Raw genomic sequence first — 21,151 nt, 5'->3', positions numbered from 1 at the left:
TTTAAGGGTAATTGTTTGGGTCACGGAGCATACTGAACCAAGGAAAGTTGCGTACTGAACCGAACATCCTGTACCAAATGATTCAGGATGGATACACGTACTGTTACACCCCTAATACACACACATACACAAAGGTCCTTACCGTGCAGATCCGTCCAGGTTAGCTCTGTGAATAAAGCTGAGCTTGGCATCTGCCCAGTACAACTTCTGCTCCACCAGGTCAATGGTCAGACCATTGGGCCAGTATATGTCCACATTCACAATCACTTTCCTGTTGGGGACAGAGGCACACAAAATGAAGAGATGGAAACAGTATTGATGTGTATTCGATTTTGGTTTTGTTAGTCTTGTACAACTGTCACTGCACCTGTAGGTCTGGTTGCGCTGTGGATACTACAGAAACTTTAAATACAGAGAGGTGCTTTGTATAAGGCTTACGTAGTGACAGTACCTGTTGCTGCCGTCCATACCAGCACGCTCTATCCTAGGCTCCTCTCCCCAGTCTGTCCAGTACATGTAGCTGAAAAAAAAAGAAAGAACTATGTCAATAATACAAATAGGTCATTTTGCAATTTAAAGGTAAATACTGCTCCACAAACACACCATAGGTTGTCGGTTGGTACTGATGACTCAATGATGAGTCAGTGATTACTTGGACAGCTGCTCAATCTCCTGCTCATACTCTTTTAGAACAAAAACTCCCCATCTGCTAACATTCCAACACACTCCTCTTCTGCTCCTCATAGCTATCTTCTACCTGTTTAATGTCAGTGTCACTTCAATGCCAATAACAGTCCACCAGGCTTGAGTGATGCTGAAATTTCACAATTGTTTTTCATTTTTAGCGTTTTCTTATTCTGTGCTTCTTTTTTGTAATGTCTGTAACTTAGTCCATCTCAAATGTTTGAGATTTCTTTTTCTCTCTCTATTTTCATGTATATTTCTATTCTTCCTATTTTTTGGTCACTCTTCTTTCAGTTTTATTATGCCTCAATTTCCAGGCTTTGTTTGAGGAGTATATACAGTATTTATTCAAACCTGTATAAATACATTGTGTTATCACTATAATAAAAATTCTAAACACGTCCCTGTACCTTCTCAAAACAAAGCAATACTTAAAATTTTACTTTCAGAGGTCATTTCTTTTGCTTGTTTATAAAATGAGATATTATGCATTTAATGAAAAAAAGACAAAAAACTGTAACTGGATATACCTGTAAATGTACATAGTACTAGAAATATGTTTTCTCTATACCATAAATCATATGTACAATAAAATTACTAACACTCTGACTCTGCTCTGGTTGAGTTCACAGTATAATAAAGTAAAGCACAATAAATCAGCCTGTCTCACAAGCAATAGTTATTGGTTTGAATGCTGCTTATTAAATGCTGTGGCAGTGTGTGTATGTGAGAGATAGAGACACACACAATGTTATGTGTGTGTTGTCTACCTACAGTTTAAGAATGACAGACAGATCTGCATTCCTTTGGCCGGTAATGTAGAAACGACAATTACAGAGCAGGAAACCAAAGAGAGAGACAGGAGAGATGGAAAAAGAAGGGAGATGAAGTGGAAGCAGAGCTTTTTCTTTCTAATTTATTGGTGTGATTTTATTTGTGTGATTAATTCATGTTTATCTACACACACTGGCAATATTTATAATGCAACAGTGTTGCCAGAAATGCATGTTATAGCTAAAAGACTTGGCCTAAACTGAAATGAACTTTTTTGACTTCACCTGAATACACCACATTTGACTTAAACTGATTTGAGTTAAATAGAACTGACTGAAGGTGATTAAACATCAACTTCCCTGTCCTGAATTGATTTGAACTGGATGGCCTTGAGCTGAATCAGGAGAGTCTGACTAAAATGGTTTCAGAGGGACTTAGTCATGAAAGTTAATCACTTAAGGTAAATGACTTGAATGGACCTGAGATGATACAGTATGTGATGGCTTGACCTGTTTAAAGTTAGATTAAATCTTTTCTGTATACATACATAATGAATCTCTGCCACTCTACATGAAATGTACTTTTCTATGCAGATGATACCATTTTCTATACCACTGTCCATAGTAAATCTAGTCTGCCTTTGATGCATTTCAGATATATTATCAAATACAAGCTTAAATAAATGTTGACAAAATTAATTGTATACTATTTTTGATGTCACTCAACCCTTAAGGGCTCTCAAATTTAAATTGTCAAATGTTACTAAAGACCCATGTGGAACACCTGACCCGCAACCTGAAGGTTAAGATGGAATTTCTGTATAGAAACAAATCATTTTTATCTTCTGCTAGTCAGAAGACATTTGTACTATCTACAATTACATCTGCACTTGATTATGGTGATATTGTATATATGCATGCCTCTCCCTCCACCTTAAAGCCTCTTGACTCAATTTTAAAACATTATAGCCGAGCGTTTTGAAAGTCATTTGTGATTGTCTTCTTACAAAATAAACTAAACTGACCATGTTTGATCTGACCTGGACCAACCTGAGTTGAACTGACTTGAATTCAGATACTTTATAGTGATTTAAAGGACAAGAACAACTTGGATCTTATTTATGTATGTTTTACCTTCATATTTATTGGTTGTCACATTTTTCTCACCTGCTACTTTGCTAAGAATTGGTAACATGGTGGTCACTGAACACAGCTTTACAACAGTGCCCCACACAAAGACAGCAACATCAGAAAACCAGATTATCTAAAAAAATTTTTGTTTTACTGCTGAAGGCACCCAAAAATGTGCTTCAAATTGTACAACTACAGGAAGTATACAGTAATAGGCCAAACTTGAACCAAATATTATGGAAGAATAGTTTGGGTCATAATATAAATGTTCACTTTTGTTTTAACTTCCCAGTGAGTGTCTGTGCAGTGTCTACAACCTGTCTGAGAGCTTGTGTTGTTGACTTGCACACTCCTTTTTAAAGGTGTGGTGAGTAACATGTTATCAGAAACAACAGGAATGTTGGACTCTACGATGAAAATGAGACACTCAGATTGCAAAATATCTTAATCTAAAGTATTTGTGGTTTTCACAGCCGAACAGTAGGCTATTTGCAAAATCGTACAAATTTGTACAGTAAGGAAAAATGTGTTCTATGACTGCACTTTCATTTCAAATCTGACAAATCTTTTCATATACAGCTGTAATTTCCTGCTTTCAACTGATTTCTCTTAATAACCTAGTTTCTTGTGTGTCTGTCAACTTTGTCAGTATCTCCCCTACACCAGCTATCTTATCTTCTCCCACTGCCAGAGTATTTTCGTGAGTGTTTCCTCTTGTCTCCTGCCTGCCCTGCACCCACCATGGTTCAGTTACAGTATGACCAACAGATATGCCAACAACTCCAAACACAGACACACCCTGTCCTTATTGTAATCTATATAAATGTTAGCTGTACATATTTGCAATCTGGCTTTTCCTGGAGCTGACATGGTGTTGAGGCTGTTCAAGACAACAGTTTACAGTATGACAGATACATAATGTTTGAGCAATACAAGAAAATTGCAGTTGAAGGAACGGATTGAATGCATTTAGCCTAAACTAAGGAGACCACATTGAACCTCTGATTGCAGTGTAGTGTCTTTATACACGTTTTAAAAAATGCTGTAGAGGTCATGGTTAGAGGCAAAGTAAAGAAAGAAATGGGACACCTCTGCACTCCAAACCATCATAAAAACAGTAAAAATACAATCATAAATCATTTGAGTAAAACAAAAAGCTCATGCTATTGAAAAACAATAGGCCAATTCACATCACAAGGTCAAATACCATTTAAGGTAATTAGCAGAAATGCTCTTTCCTGCTACACCCTATTCTAACTAAATCTACCCACAACAGTAAATCTATCATCTGAAGAGCTCAGGCTTTGCTGATCCAACATGTTGTGTGTAAGAAAGGAGGGAGGTCAACCTGAAGTTCAAACCACACAGAGGAAACTGCAGAGCAGGCCTTCTCTTCCATCTCATCTTCTCTATTCACTTCATTTTAATATCTCATTGTCATTACATCCAGAGTATTTTATGCTAGCTAGGATATGTAGGCTTCTTCAGCATGTTTTTTAAAACTCTCTTGTGTTTCCTTGTATTTTATTTTGTTGCCACTATAGTGCATTGTTTAATTTCAACACTTCGAGAAGACTTGGTCGGACATGTCCTCTAAAAGTCTTAAAAGGAAGTACAAGGGACGCTGTTAAAAAGTCTGTTCACCCAAATTACAAAGATTTCTAAGGTATCCTAGCCATGTAGGTAGTTTTGTTTTTTCTCTATTTTTCCAAAGTTTGAGTAATGGTGGAGGCAGAGACAGATAAACCTGGATAAATAAAAATATTATTATTATTTGTGTCAACTATCTGAACACGCCTTTACAATTGATCTATTGCCTCTTTTCCATTTGATATTTCCGTTAACACTGAGAACAGCCTTAAAAACAGTACTCTGCAGTGCCTGTGTGTTCGTGTATGGTGCCTATTGTCTGTTTTGTTACCGTTGAGCAGGGTTGAGTGCTATAGCCCTGGGCTGGTCCAAGTCCATCCAAAACAGGACCTTCCTGGAGGTGCCGTCCAGGTTGGCCACTTCAATCCGATTGGTCTCAGAGTCGGTCCAATAGAGTTTCCTGCCCAACCAGTCACAGGCCAGCCCATCAGGACTGTCTAGCCCTGATACGACCACAGTCTGCCCAGTTCCCAGTGCCTCTTTAAGGGCTGCAACCAGAAAACACACAGTGAGATGATGACAAGAAAGAGGATATATTCTTCATTCAAACATTTTCAGCTCACAAAGCTACTGCTGAACCACTGCCCGAATATTTCTAAATTGCTGTGTTACTTGTGTTCTAGTAATCACCAGCCCACTGTTTATACTGTTGTTACAGTAAACCAGTAATAAACAGTAACACAGATACTGTTGCTCTTTATGGGAAAACTAATTCACTAAATGGGAGAATAAACACGCAGCAAACAATTGGCAGACTTACAGTTGGATGACTGATTCCAGTGTGTCTGTTTGATGGCCTCCTCGCTGACATCTGTCCAAAATATCAGGCCCTCAGAGTACAGGAAGTCCACCGCTGCCGCATCCTCCAGGTCACTAACAACGATGGGCGACTCACCCCGCACGCCTTCTGCATCCACCAGTCTTACGTCACGCCGGTTGGCAAACAGGAGGAGCGGAGAGCCTGGACGGGAGAGGATCATATAAATACCTTACATTTCAAACTTTCTTTCAGAAACAGCAAAAGACAAACAAATATGTACCACATAAGAACAGATGGCTATGGCTCCTAAAGAAATTCACCTATCACATTTTTAAATGCTGTGATTGTTTGAGAGCATCTGAAGTGAAGTATAAATTATGCCAATTCAACTGTATCAACCTACTAAAAGAAATTATTCAATCAAACAGCTCTGGCTTCAGCAATATTTGATATAAAAAAGCTTTAAATTGAAGTCATCAAGATTCTCTTCGTGAAGACATAATATATTGGCTTAAACTCATAATGAATACCCTTTTGAAAGTATTATTAGATAAGCAAACAGTATATTACTCTAGTCACGTTGCATTTTAGCTCATTCATGGAAAAAAACTGTGGAATTTCTCAGTGGCTGAGAGGAATGACACGGGAAAATTTGGCACACCTTCTGCTATTTTCTGGGCAACTGTGGTGTTCCTAATTTATATAGGGTATCTAATATTTCACATAGAACTGGATGATGCCTTGATCATTTGGAAGACAGCTTATCATGTCAGTTTCTTTCGGGGATCACCATACTGGAAACTTACTAGTACTAGAGCAGTGGTTCTCAACCTTTTTTGGGCCAGCACCCCCCCATCCATTATCCAGGTCCCTTACCACCATCTATCAATTAAAATGTAGGCTAATTGTCTCCCCTGATTATTAATGTTGATTATTATTTTGTGTTATATCATTAAAAAAGCATGTCATTGGATGCCAAATAACAGTTGGAATATCATTATCATTAGTTTCCTATGCAGGGAGCAAAAAATCCATGTGAATAGAAATTCTATTAATGAGTGTTAAACAAATGCAGCGGTTAGAAACTTTACATTCAAACTTTAATTAGGTCTCGTTATTGATCACAAACAGCAGCCAATCAGAAAGCAGTAATTTGGCAGCATTCTTATTAATTGTTCCAATGGAAAACAAGAGCAGTCTACCAAGGAAAAAGTCTGAGGCTACTGGAAAAAGGCAGAAGGATATGTATCCATAGCTAAGGTGTTCAATAAAATACTGGTGGCATTTTTATCTGGTTCTGTTTGTTTAAATAGTCATACCTGCAGCAGTCTGGCAGACAGCCGCAAATAAAATAACCAGGTCAATGGGTTTGGGGGTCCACCCCCAAGATTAAAAACTATGTATTTTCACATAATTTTGGACTGTTATCATTACAACTTTTATTTAAAAAACACACTGTGAACAAAATATTGGTAAAACTGGCTTGTAGTGAATGGATTTGAACTGTTTGAACTTCCAGCTGTGGGGTGGCTATGGTTCAAAGTTTATCTTTATCTTACTCACAAGCAATTTATGTGTCTGCTTCGCACATATCACAGAGATGCAGACTGCAATAATACCATCTACTCACTTTTTATTTCCTTTTTGATCCAACTGATAAAGATTTATATTGTCTGTTAATATTTGACTTTTGTTCCAGATTATTCATTCCAAAGTTCAGAGCTGCTGTTCTGTGATCAGATTTCCTTCAAGAACACTTCAGGTTAAAGATGAAAACAGAGAGTTGAGACTGTCTGTGAACCAACAGACCTTAAAACCTCCTGCTGTCAGTTACGTGTTTGTTCTTCTTCTGGTTGGTTTCCTGGTTAAAGCTGCTGATTAATTTCACCATCGCTCATCAGCTTGATTCAGATTATTTTCAATATCTAACCAGTTTTCACCATGTTAGTGTCAGCAGGTGTTAAAATTATCTGAACAGTAGAGATGGTGGTTATACTGATGTGTTATGTTGCTTTGTTGACTGCACTGGGGGAATAAACAAAACTCCAGAAGAAAGAAATAAGAGTATTTATTAATACTCTTATCAGTTCTTTTTCATTACTAAAGAATTGGGGAGGTTTGAATTATTGTTTTAAAAAACAATAAATTCAGAACAAGATTACAATAGATTTATATTATTTATATATGACAAAATATTGTTTCTTACGGCAGCAACAGTAATGTTTCCATCAGCAACATCACTATATAAATTCAATAATATCTCAATTGAAAGAAATAAAAAATGTGCAGGCTGGTAAAATAGCCCCGTCATGTCTCTTTGTATCTGCGGGTTGGTGCTCCCGTCAGTGTTGGAGCCTCCATGTGAGACACTTTGGTCAGTAAATGTGTGCTTTTAAAATGTATTTCTGAACTGCACTCACTCTCAGTCCTGCTGAGAGTGAGCTGTGCTCAGGGCTCCACTGCAAACGTAATAGAAACTGTTTACACTGATTCATTTTGAAAGAGCAACAGCCAATGGGAAAACTCCAACACTGGGCCGGCCGACCAATGGTGTAACAGACATTCAGGGTTATAGGCCTGGTCCATGGCCATTCCAGCCAAAAGCATGGGCATTTATTTATCAGGGAGGCTCTCATAAAAGATATAATCAAGTTGCATCATGGGAAATGTAGGAGCCAGCATCTTTGGAGTTTGACTCATACTGGGAACTAAAAGTCAGGATATTTCAGACTCTGCTGTATCGAGTCTGACCATTATTTTTATGATCTTTGTCTTATAAGTCAAATCAAGTCAAGTTAATTTTATTTATATAGCCTGATGTCATAAATCACGAATTTGCCTCAAGGGGCTTTACAATCTGTACAGCATATGACCCTTGATTCCTAGACCCTCAAAGCATCCCCAACCTTTATGCAAGCACAATACAAAAAAAATCAGAGGTATCTCTTTAATCATAATTCACACAACTGAATCAAATAAAACAAAAAACAAGAACCACTCTTGGACTGGAATCACCAACATCATGAACTTCTCAACCATAATGTGTTCTAAGATCAGAGTGAAATACATCAAGCTGAGCTTGACCTTTAGAAAGATCACTGTCCAGTGAATGTCATCTAGCACCAGTCTAAGCCAAGTTTAATTTCATTAATCACTTATGCTGTTGGTAAAAAGATCTAAAGTCCTGGTGTATCCTGCCAGATCATCATTACTTCTACACCCTCCCCAGGGGCACATGCCCCAGTCAAGTTCACTGCAAGTCACCAAAAAACCAAACAGGCTTTGGCAAAATTAAAACCTGTTTGTACCAGACAAAACTGCTACTCACTGGCACAAAGCCCTACCATGCACTGTCAAAAACATAAAACCCCTAACATTACTGCCATCTGGCAACAATCTGCAGAGGCCATCGAAAAGAAAAAAAAGATCTTTTGTATCCACAAATAAGTTTTACATCAATCGTTCTGTCCTCAAATGTTTCATACACTATCTACAAAAACACAAGTTGGATGACATTTATAGGAAACACATATACTAATCACCACCGCAAGGAGAAAAAATGATTTTAACAACGTTAACAACGCTTTGCCTGCATGTGTATGCCAGAGTCCAGACTGTATGTGTGTGTGTGTGCAGCTCAGTAACTCAGAGATGTGGTCCTCCCACTGTTGGAGGCAGTAGCTGTCACAGCAGCTGCCACAGTGCCTCTGGGGAAACTTGTGGTTTTGGCCTGGCAGGGTGGCAGAGCTGCTACGCTGTGGTTTGGCACAACCTTGCCTACTGTAATCCCCTCAGCATTAAGACACACCGACTCTGTCAGTATGGACACTGTCCCATACCAACACCCAGTCCTCAAAAGACAATTACTTCAATTAATGAATCACTAATTCAATTATAAAAAAAGCTATTTTGTGACTGACATCAAAGTGAATGTGCTTTCACTGCTGTCACGGAGAAGTCATCAGACTACACAAGCATACTTCTATGACTACAAGTAAGCTTCTCGCTCTTCAATCAGTACCATGACCCATTTTTGGTGACAAGTTGAAGAACTTATAGAATCTTGATCTGTTTTCTATCAGTGTATTCTTTTATTTTTTTCATAGTACTTTTGTTTCTGGTTTGGATAATAAAACCTAACAGATGACACAAAGATCCCATTTACAATTTGTCATTCATGCGTCTGGGGCGGATCAGATAGCTATCAGATATCAAATAAGCCAAGTGTAAATGAGATGCATTCTAGCCAGATGTTGAAAAGGTGTTAACGCCTCCATCTCACCAAGACCCATACATAATCGTAACTGAAACAGTCACTCACGGGGTCTTTTGTGACAATGGCAGCTAAAGTTACACTGAAATTCGCTTTTGTTCTCCTGCCTCATTAAAGTCACAGGAGGAAAGCAGCTCTGGTGATTTCCACACATATGACCATACAGAAGGTGTACTGAGCTGCTGTAGCCCTGATCAATTCAACCATTGAATGATCTGTATGGATGAGGGAGGATGGTGAGTGAGAGCCCATGAAGAAGAAATTAATGGATAGTTGTTAGCTTGCTAGCTAAACTGTTATTGTTGTAACTAAACTGCAAATTGCAAAAGTTATTCTTTTTCTGGTGTTTTTTACAGGTGTATTACCACCACATTCTGCACTGGAGTAGTCATTCCTGATTTGCATGTAGCCCAGGAAAACCGAGACGCAGTGTAATCAGATTTGTGATCTGACAAATGTGTAAATGAAAATGTATTCATGGTTTCCCCTGCCTATCTAACTCAAAGGCAGGCTACCTTTGTATTACTGGCCACCACCTATATTGAAAATTCCGGCATGTAATGTTGACGGAACGAAAAAGGCAGAACTCAACTGCGTGGGCAGTGCAGTACCCAGACAGCACGCACACACTTTATAATTCATCTTCAAAAAAGGCAGCTGTTGCAAGGATATTTTGATTTAATGACTAAATAATTACCTTTGCGAGACAAACGTGAAGTATATTGTGAACTTTCTACGCCGTCACTCAGAGACTAACATTAGCGGAGCAGCAATCAGCAGTAACAAATGAGACCAGCTGACCAACACACACTGCAGCATTAAACAACTTCAACCAACTCTGAGGTGATGAAAATAACTCAGTCTGTTTCACCTCAAAAACCCTGCGCCTGCTCAGCGTGTTGGACAATGATGGTTTTCCCCAATGCTAACAGAGCAGCAGAGAGGCTGCTCTTCACTGCTGGAGACGTGACATTAATAATAACACAGAGCAGCAGAGAGGCTGCTCTTCACTGCTGGAGACATGACATTAATAATAACACAGAGCAGCAGAGAGGCTGCTCTCCACTGCTGAAGACGTGACATTAATAATAACACAGAGGAGCAGAGAGGCTGCTCTCCACTGCTGGAGACGTGACATTAATAATAACACAGAGGAGCAGAGAGGCTGCTCTCCACTGCTGGAGACGTGACATTAATAATAACACAGAGGAGCAGAGAGGCTGCTCTCCACTGCTGGAGACGTGACATTAATAATAACACAGTGGATCATTTATCACAAGCTTTATTTGTGGTATAAAATTTGAATGGGTTATAGAATACAGATACCTTCGCATCCGGCTCAACGACAAATTCACATACAATCACCATGTCAAGAACATTGTTGCTCTATACAGGAATAAATCCAACTTCCCCCCAATCTGTAGGAACAGGATTGTTGAATAACCTATCTTATCAGTCTTAGATTATGGGATGTAATTTAAAGAAATGCTGCTACCTTCACACTTAGGCCTTTAGACTCAGTTTACCACTCAGCCCTAAGATTTATTACTGGTGATGACTCCAATACTCACCACCTTATCTTCTATGATAAGGTTGCTTGGGCTTTTCTGACTCAGAGACACAAAAATCACTGGCTCTGTATCTATAAAACCCTGACTGGAAAATTATCATCATATGTCACATCTCTGTTGCACTGGAACTCTGGTCCACTTCAAACTCTGACCCACTAACCCACTGTCTGGCTCTTCAGGCACCTCGTGCCAGGACTGAACTTGGAAAGACTGCTTTTAGTGTTAGTGCAGCAAACTCATGAAAGTTCTTGCAATATGACCTAAAACTAAATATTCTCATATCTTTTGGACACTTCACAGTGTTTCCCACATGTTGACTGCTTTGGGCTGGTGCGGGGGGGTTGTGGGATGCGCTGGGCAAAACTCGGGAGACTCAGCGTCACAAATTTTCCTGTTCTTTATTTCTCTGTTTAGCATCGTTAGGTTATGCTAACCCGTTGTTGCTAACATTGGAGCCCCCTTCACTTTTCCAGCAGTTGGGGAAACAACAGACGTGACTTTTCTTGGTCTTTCAGAAGCAAAATGTGACTTGTGCTTACACTAGAAAAGTAAACTGGATGCTTGTGTAGTGTACAGTATGCAAAGTATTCCCCATCCTTGGTCTTATTCTTTGTAAGCAGTCGCACACACCATTTTTCTTTTTCTTGTTCAGCCAAATAAAACAAACAGAAGAACTCTTCTTTCTGTCATGAGGTTGCCATCTTATGTTCTTATGTTCATGTGTGGAACATGTCTGAGTACGCAAACAACAGACTAGTATGTAATATATATAGAAGTCCACAGCTGTCTGCGTGCAAGTCTGAAAAACACATGTAGAAAGTGTGTTTGTCCTTTGATTTGTAAACCATCTGTACATGAGATGCTATTTGTACCTAACAAACTTGACACATCTCGCCTTCATGTAATGGAAAATGATTTCATTGTGATTTTAATATGTTTCGCTGGATTTAACTAATTAATTAAGAATTAATTAAAAAGGTACAATGAAGGATATATGATATTATATATGAATAGCAGAAAACCCAGCCTTACATGGCCAGCGAAAAAAAAAAGCAAACTGTTTGTTGGCATCATAAATGAAATGTGATGAAGTATTTTACCACACAATAAACACAGAAGTAAGCTTGCACCTAAGCTGAATGATAACACAAAAGCAGCAATATAACCGCACAGGCCTGCAGTCATAAAACACTGATCACCAGCCTCATCTATCAACAGAACTACAGTCCATAGGAACTGACACGGATCAAAATCAGAAAATCAAAAGAGACATAAACATAGTGAAGGGGAGACCACACACTGAGAGCCTCTTCAGGTCACCTCTAGCCCAAAAGAGACGCTCCAGTGAGGATTAGCGCTGGCTAACCTCCCCAGGCCAGCTGGGGTTTCCTTGTGACTGAGAGGACAAGCCCAGACTACTGCAACCGAACATTACGTCCTCGCATGGAGCGCATAACATTGTTAAAAACATTAAGTTTCATAGTGAACACACACATAAACAGTAACTGCACCCCAGACAGACTGGACCAGCCAGACACAGCACTGGTTTATAGGTGCCAATGGGAACATTTCACACATTTTATGTGTTGGTTGATGCTGGTCTCATCACCCAGGTCACATTTTCATTAAAGTGACAGAAATCTTACACAGCACAAGAACAAGCACAAGTCTGGAAGAATGCTGTCACAATAAAGTAAAGACAGCAGCAGCATAAGGTGAAATAGACAAGAGAATCATTAAAATGCATGTCTTGTCCCTCCTTCTTAGAGCACTGTATTATGTCGTTTATCACTTAATTATCTCCTTTGCACAAAGAAAATTAAACTAGTTCAACAAGGAACCAGGAGACAGTGAGAAGCAGCTCTGTGATGTTTTGAGCTAAATGCTTGTCAGGGTACTAACATGCTCACAACGACAATGCTAACATGCTGGTAATTAGGAGGTATAATGTTTATCATGTTCACCACCTTAGTGTTAGCATGCTAGCATTTGCTAATTATCACTCAACACAAACTACAGCTGAGGCTGATGGGAATGTCAGTTTTGCAGGTATTTGACAATACACCAAAGATTGAAATTTTGACCTGATGGTGCTAGAAGAAAAGTCAGAGGGTCACCAAAGTCAGTAGGATTCATCATCAAGGGATCATGAATGTGTGTACCAAATTTCATGGCAATCCATCCAATAGTTGTTAAGATAATTCAGTCTGGACCAAAGTGATGGCCCACACAACAGACATTGCCATCCATAAAGCCATGATGCTAGCAAAGGCTAAAAAACCAAACACATTCAATCACAATGATAATCAGAGCAGCACTCCATCTCTATATTTCTAATTTTCATCCATGTCAACTGCCTGGGTGGAATGATATGTAATGAAAACAGAGTATGTGAGCAAACAGGAGTCCCAACTTCATGTCTTGTCATTGGGCACTGTTGGCTGGGAAGATGGGCTGAACATCAACAGCAAAATACATTTTAAAACAGGAACTCTTCTTCCCTTATTTTTATTTTCCTGCTCAACATTGAATGAAAATCACTAGAAAACATTTACATAAAAGCCACCTATGTTTGAATGACCAAAAGTCATTACTTTAGCAGCCAGCTGTCTGAAAAAGGCTTTTCATTTAGACCCTCCCTTCCATATTATTCATCATTAACACAAATACAGCTGCAGACTGGAGGCTCATCAATGAGTCCTGTTAAAAGAATTTCTTCGTAATGACCATTAAACAATAGAGACCGGAGCCGAAGTATCAAAATTTAACATGATTTATATTCTTGTACAAGAAGGAGCGTTTCACAGTGCAACACACAGGATGAGGTTATAAAGAAAAAGGCTCCTCAAGGAGCACCTACAACCAGTTTTTATACAGTGCAGGTGGGTGTGTCAGTTCTTCTCCTAATCTGTCAAGTAGACTTCATCGATTAACGTCATGACCACTTTCGGTTCTCCTGTTGATGTCTCGCCCTGTTTCCAACAAATTTTAATTCATCATACATCTTCCTCTTTACAAATAAAATGCTGAACTTCCTTTATCCTTAGCTGATGAGTCTGCTGATGTTGCAAGACAGGAACAATTCATCATGATCTATGTAAAATAGCAACACACATGCACAGTGTAATCATCATTTTTAGTCCAACGCAGGTTAAATACACATTCATTAGACCCAACTCATACCAGTGAGCCAGCATACACAACATCACAGTCCTGGCACTGCAATACCTGAGTGGAGAGTGTGTGTGTGTGTGTGTGTGTGTGTGTGTGTGTGTGTGTGTGTGTGTGTGTGTGTGTGTGTGTGTGTGTGTGTGTGTGCGCACAGACCAAAAAAAACAGCATTTGAGTTTGTCAATGGGATTAACAATCAAAGTACGAGGAGGGAGACGCAGCTTGAGTGTGTGTGTGTGTGTGTGTGTGTGTGTGTGTGTGTGTGTGGGGGTGTTTGGGGGGAGGAGGTCGTACTGAGGTGGCAGCTTGAAAAGAAAGAAGTGTCCCGAAAGAAGTTTCTAAAGCGTAGGCAATGCACTGCTGCACACACACACACACACACACACACACACACACACACACACACACACACTACCTCTCAGTTCTCCTGTTTTGTTCTGCTTGGGGAAAGCTAACAGGCTCCCTTGCTTCACATCTTATCAGAGCCCATCTTAACAGAACCCTTCGTGTATGTGTGTGTGTGTGTGTGTGTGTGTGTGTGTGTGTGTGCTTGTGTGTGTGCGTGTGTGTGTGAAGGGTTGCAAGGAAGGAAGAGATTTTCTTCACACCTTCCCAGTTGGGACAAGAAAAATGTGTGTGACGAGCGCAGGGAGCATATTTATGCAGCCTTTGTGTGTGTGTGTGTGTGTGTGTGTGTGTGTGAGTGTGTGTGTGTGTGTGTGTGTGTGTGTGTGTGTGTGTGTGTGTGTGTGTGTGTGAGTGTGTGTGCGGGGACCCCAGAGAAATCAAGGTAGACTGCCACAGACTTCCTCTTTCTCTCTCCACCTCTGCTCCTTCTTTCCTCTTTCTCCCTCTCCTCCCTCCCTCCCTCCTCTTCTCCTTTCTTTGTCTTGTCCGTCTCCTCCCCGTTTCTCCCCTCTCCTCTTTTCTCCTTTCCTCCCTTTCTCCCTACAGTTTTCTCTTTTCTGTTTTTTTTTTTTCCTCCCCGTCTTCCCCCCGTTTTCCTCTTTCTCTCCCTCCCTCCTCCCTCTACCGGGCTTGTATGAAATCCAAACAGCACCGAACCTCCTCGAGTTTCACACCAGAGCAACACAAACAGGAAAAGATATCAATCTCTTCCTTACATTCCTCCTCAGTACTGTCACCAAATCTCTTCTCCTTACCTTCAGCCCCTCAGACTTCTCTTCTAGCCCCCAACTCTTTTCCTTTTCCTGCCTCCAAGAGCTTACCAACTCATACTCTGATGCACTTCATTCACCCGCCGTCTGCAAGGCTTTTTTGGTGTCGATAGTTCAATCAGAATGTTGTCGTTTTGAGACTATATTAGTGATTGAACACTGCTAGTAAAAGTAGTGACTATTAGGGGGAAGATTCAGAAAAATAAAAATTAGTATAAGTATTTTGTTTCTTCCATTTCATAAAAAATATTACATTTCCTAACACTGTTCTATTAGGAGCTGCTGTGTTCTCAGTCAGCCTACGTCAGGTCTTGCCCTGTTTTGTTGAGTGTCGAGTGTGCCTCCGTCCAAACAAAAGAACAGACTGTGTATGAAGCCTGAATGCAGTGAATGCAATGGCCCATATAGTGCAGGCTAATGGAGACGAGTGTGGAAATCACCTATTGGCTGTTCCGAGCAGTCGAAAAAGAAAATACCCAGGGTTCCCAGGGTAAAAGCAAAGGGGTTTTTTTTGTTTTTTTTTAGATGGCCCACCCAAATAGACTACCCCACACCCAAAAAGATGAATTTTTCTATTCATAAGTCAGTAGAGCTTGATTTTCAACCTCAACACTTTTTGGCACTGACTGAAATATGTCATTAAGTGTCAAAAACTGTCAAGTACTGACTGCTGGTTATTATCTGAACACATAGTTCTTCATTTGAATCAAAATGTTGCCCATTTTATACTATTTTATTGAAGCGAATATTACATTTTACACCTTATTGTTTTTTTGGTGTCAGTACCAAAACTCAAACAATACTTAGCTCTTTATTATTTTGCCTTTTGTCTTGTAGCGAGACCAGGCAGACGTACAGTCAGTAGTCTAAGTAGATGAGGTGTAAAGTAGTGAGCACAGTAAGTAAGACCAGCTATGTTTGAATATACAGTTTTACACTGAGATTAATAAATGCCTTGTTTTATAGGCTATAGTTTGAAATATTTGGATTTTGAAGAGCAAATGATTGAAGAGGCAGCAGGTTCAAACTGACATTTTGACACAGCATAAACAATGTAAAGACAGTTGTATCTTTTTGCACGTTATATATATATATAGTAAATCTCCATGTGCACACATTAAACCTCAAGTATATTTTTCATCTGCGCTTCTACAATCAGGCGTGATGAGCAGATTTAAATGATAATATACTGTACCTGTGGTTAGCAGTGTCTGATTGGGTGAACAAGATGTGTGATTATGACAGAATTGATGTCTAGCATTCTGTGTTGGGCATTGATACCGATGATTCATCCCCATTCAACCAATCAGCGTTTGACTCAGGTACATACTATGCATAGCTAGAGAGTGACAATATAGGCTACGATCAGAGAGAGAAACATCTCACTATCAAATGAAGCCAAAGTATCTGTGAATACAGCACTAAGACCTGAGCTGACCTGCACTAGTAGAACCCCCCAAACGACTGTCTTCAACATACTTCAATTCTTTGTCAAGTCTCATATCCAACTCTTTCAGTTTACCAAACCAGATGAAAAGCTGAAGATGGAACATCAGTGAGTACGTGCAGCTCCTCTCTGACTGTGAATGGGGGCTGTTTCAGAATAAACTATGCTGGTTTATAATAACAGAAAGATAAACCAAGACCAGCTGTATCCTTTAATACATTGACCGGGCAGGCTGAAGATCTTTTAACACATTACTCATAGCGAAAATGTCACGCAGCTCAGAACACATCATCTAAAACACTTCACCATCTCCACTTGGATCCCTTGTCCACCTTCACCGGTTGACCACATTACAGAATTTCACAAACTCTATCTGCTGATAAAGACTTCCCCATTGTGTTGAAAGCCCAGGAATCACCTAGTAAATGGATCTTGTGCAACGACTGTCAAAACATGTGTGGTAGCACATAGCTTGAGGGCTTTTCCTCTTGACTTTCCATCATCGGATGAGAAGTCGAAAAATTTTCAAAAAGTTTTGCGTCACATCCAGCGAAGATGTCGGCTTTTTCCTCAAGCAGCGAACAAATCATATTCAAGTACATAATTATGATAAAAAATATCAATATTCGCATTTTCTTCCATTTTCCCGTGAACAGTGAAGAAATGCCCTTAAACCACACACTCCTACACACACACACACACACACACAACAGTAGACAGGCTTGTGTGTCAGCAACAGCTTGTGGCATCACTTCCTGTGACTTCTCTCTCTAGCTCTGTTTTTTTAATTTGACATAACTTTCATTCTTTTTACACAACTATCACTTTTCATGTCTTGCAACACCATGAATGTCATCCAGGAGAGACTAGGAGAGGAGAGAGAGGAGTGTGCTGTTATCCCCCACATTTAACAGTCATCATGTCTCCACCCTCTTATGACGGCTTTTCATTCCTTGAACAGTTATAAATCCTTCATTTCCGATGTGATCAGGCAACACGTTGTACCGTCTTGTGCTTTTCTAGCATAACCTGGGCCCTCACGTGTGTCAAAAGTTCAGTAACTGCGACAGTTCTATCTCTGTGCTCAAGTGTATGAAGTATCCCTGAGAGCTGATCCAGGTCCTGTTACAGTGGGGAAATGTGCAGATAATATTAGCATTGAGTTCAATAAAGCATTCCTGCCCCATGAACGACACAGGCTTTCTTTAGATGATCAATGACATGCATAATTCCATCCAAGTTTCAACTTTAAATAACTGGACCAGCTCTTTCAAGCTTCAAATGTTGATCTTTTTCAGTTTACCACCTCTATCAGACCAATCGGAGTTTACAGAACGCTTACATCAAACTCATACCAGAGATGTCTGAAAAAAACATCCACTATTTACAGTCTGTCAACATACACACACACACACACACACACACACACAGCTGTGATGTTTGCCCCGCAGTGTACTCACACTACTTTGGTGTTTTTGGCCAGTAGGTGTGAAGTGTGTGTACATGTGGTCACCTCAATGCCAAACTTAGCACATCATTCTTCTTCTTCTTCGTCTTTCAGAACCACTGAGAACCAATCAGTATGCAGTATGTTGATGCACTGGAAGTCAGGCTGAAGCATGAACCAGTTTACTGCCAATCAACATATCAGTAGTTCTGTTTCTGTTCTGAAAGCTCTCTTTGCCTGTTGTCATGACAATGTGAGTTCAATGTGTGTATGCCTTTCGGTTGTTCTGAAGCGAAGGTACAGGCTGGAAAGAGTTCACTACTGTCTGTGACTGTAAATAGTTGCCAGTGTTATTTGCTTTTGTACACTGTAAATAGTTCACATTCTAGGTGTTGAAGAAGAAAGATTAGTGACAAAGTTTGACTGGAGTAAAAGTTAAGTAACAGTTACTTCAAGTTACTTCAACTGCATTATTTATCAGTTATGATACTGTTGTAAGCCCATAGATGACATCAGTTCTACTAAAAGCCTGATGAGTTTCACTTCACTTTTTCACTTTAAATTCACTGAAATCCTGAAGTTGAACTTGATTTTAACCAAAATATTTTAACTGAGCCTCAAAAGCAGAAATAGTTAACAAAAGGAAGTTCAATACCAATTTTGTTGTTACTAAAAAAAATACAAATTCCTCATAATCTTAGGAGAACAGGAACAGTCATTCTTTGTAGGACATTATGCAAATTGTTTGGCCACACTTAATATAACTTATTCAATTTATACAATGATCAAAATGATGAGATAATATATGATCAAAGAACAAGTAAATGCTGGTTGAGATTTCTGTGCTAATTTTCAGTATGAAGCAGCTTTCATACAGTGGTATGGACATAAATCTGTTGCTGCTCAAAATAATACTCAAGACGCTTTAGAACAAACAAAAACTCAGCTGTCCAATATTTTCTGTTTCAAACCTGGGCCAGTCACCCTGGTATATGAATGTTACTACACACCTGACTGGAAATGTGATGTGTATTGTTTGTACGTGAAAGTGTTTTTGTGTGTGGTGTATTTGAGGGCTACATTGCATTTATTTTTTATAACATCATATCTGAATTGATGGGAGTTTTTTTCCCTCTTTTTTTAACTTTAATTGTGTCATTCAATCTATACCGGAATTCTATCCGACAACAATTTCTACCATTGATTCCTTTTGAGATCATAAAACAGTTTTATCTCTTAATAAGTGACACAAAGGCACTTAAGTCTGATTTGAGTTCTGACCTTTGAGACTATGAACAGTCATGTTTATGTGGTTTGGCAATACCAAAAGATGTAATGAGGAAGCAGACACAGACAAATCTTCTAGATAAAAATACATGTGAGTGGACAGGGCAAGCCAGTCAAACTGAAATGCCAAGCTCGAATCAACCTCCATTCACAAAGGATACTACAGTCTCAATGTAACCCGTGCTTTTTCTATGCAAACTAGTGGTATGCACCGATATAGTAGCTGATATCCAACTGATATTGATAGTTGTGTGCAGAGATACAGTTTCAAGGGGAAAACATATTATATCTTTAATGAAAATAATAGATTCTGATCAGTAGATTTGTGGTTAATACCTGCATCTTTGAATGGACCGTTGAGTAAGCTTACAGGGACTTGCAGAGGAAGCCTGCGGTGAGCAATACAAGGGCTGGCAGAACATCGAATATGAAGCTTTAGGTTTAAGATGCGAGCACACACATAAAGGCTGGCCTGAAGACCCAACATAATGCCTTGCATCCATATGAGAGAAGGCTAAGCTCCGCCTCTGACTGGGCAGTTTCAGCGATTAACTTAAATAGTAAGACCGCAAATCAGGCAGTGGAGAAAGTAAGGCTCACAAAGAGATTGATCCAGAGGCAGAAAATCTATAACGTGTCCAGTAGCACTTTCTTTCCCAAATAAACACTCCGGCTTCTTTTTCACTATTAAAGAAGAAAGTCTACCTGACACCCGACACCGAGCAGGAATGGCTGGAGCTGCCGAGGCCCGAGAAAATAGCCCAGGCTGGCTTCAAACTTACTTTCTGCTCCGACACATGAAATCATAAAGTAAACCGGCAGCACAAAGCGTGAGGGACCATGGAGATACAGTGGGTTTATCCTGCAGTGTGTCGCGGCCATCAGTGCAAAGTTTCGAGACTTTCATTGCAACTACTGTGTTGTTGTACCCTTGGGACATAAAAACCTCAACTTTCAGACACGGGATCACAGCTAGTGTTCCAGTTCCCACTGTGGGGAGCTTTGCTCAGAAGCTTACAGATAACAACCGGAGCATCGCATGTTAACTACAGTGTTCTTATCATTATCCATCCCGGTAGCTCCACAGTCCTTGTTCCCTAAGGATCCATGTTGTGAACAAAAAGTCAACGTACCGTCAACCGCCGACAGCAGGCAACTCCACAGCAGCAACACCACCAGCAGACCGCCCATTTCAAGTCCTCTGCGCTTTAAATACATAACTCCCACTCCATTTTCGGATATTTACTCCTTAATTAAGTTGTAAAGACGTCCACTTTCCGTGTGTACATGTACACATATAGGCCTGTATTCCGTGGTACAGCTAGATATGTGGCTGCATGCGTGTGTGTGCGCTCCTCCTATGTGTGTCCTATACTTTTTTTCCCCCCAGTTACTGCGCTCGCGCTACTTTATACTTTGGACTGTCGAGCTCGCGCACGGAGAGAAAGGGCAGGCGGACGTGGTGTGACGTCATCCGACACGAGGCAGCAAGGTTTTTTTTATTTCACTGATTTGACTGTGCTGTTAATGTTATATGTGTGCTTGATGTTTTGTAACAAAGGCATTTCCAATGCAGTTACGCAAGGGACAGAGCTGGAGAGCAGCATTTTCTGCAGGTGGAAGTAGCTGCTGTTAATGAGTTGAAGCACAATTACAAGATTTGCTTCATGAGATTTGCTATGAATATAATCATTGAAAAAAAAGGCAACACCTGCACACTTACTCCAAGCCACAACATTTTAATGATGACAACGTTTCGATCCTACTCGGATGTGAAAA

The 21,151-nt window shown here is 39.8% G+C and overlaps 1 protein-coding gene across 1 annotated transcript in view; it reads right to left on the bottom strand.

Moving 5' to 3' along the window:
- lrp5 (low density lipoprotein receptor-related protein 5) overlaps nt 1–20,786 on the bottom strand; it is a 71,304-nt gene extending 50,518 nt beyond the window's left edge. Inside the window, exons 1-5 of the mRNA XM_042411728.1 lie at nt 20,506–20,786; nt 4,999–5,199; nt 4,510–4,726; nt 452–520; nt 143–271 (exon numbers count right to left, since the gene is read on the bottom strand). Coding sequence (XP_042267662.1) covers nt 143–271; nt 452–520; nt 4,510–4,726; nt 4,999–5,199; nt 20,506–20,590 — 701 coding nt within the window. The 5' untranslated portion in view covers nt 20,591–20,786. The remainder of the gene's footprint in view (nt 1–142; nt 272–451; nt 521–4,509; nt 4,727–4,998; nt 5,200–20,505) is intronic.
- Nucleotides 20,787–21,151: the final 365 nt, after the last annotated feature.

Source organism: Thunnus maccoyii, chromosome 5 (genome assembly GCF_910596095.1).
Source record: "Thunnus maccoyii chromosome 5, fThuMac1.1, whole genome shotgun sequence".
Classification (NCBI taxonomy): Eukaryota; Metazoa; Chordata; class Actinopteri; order Scombriformes; family Scombridae; genus Thunnus; species Thunnus maccoyii.
This window is presented reverse-complemented; position numbering and strand designations above follow the sequence as displayed.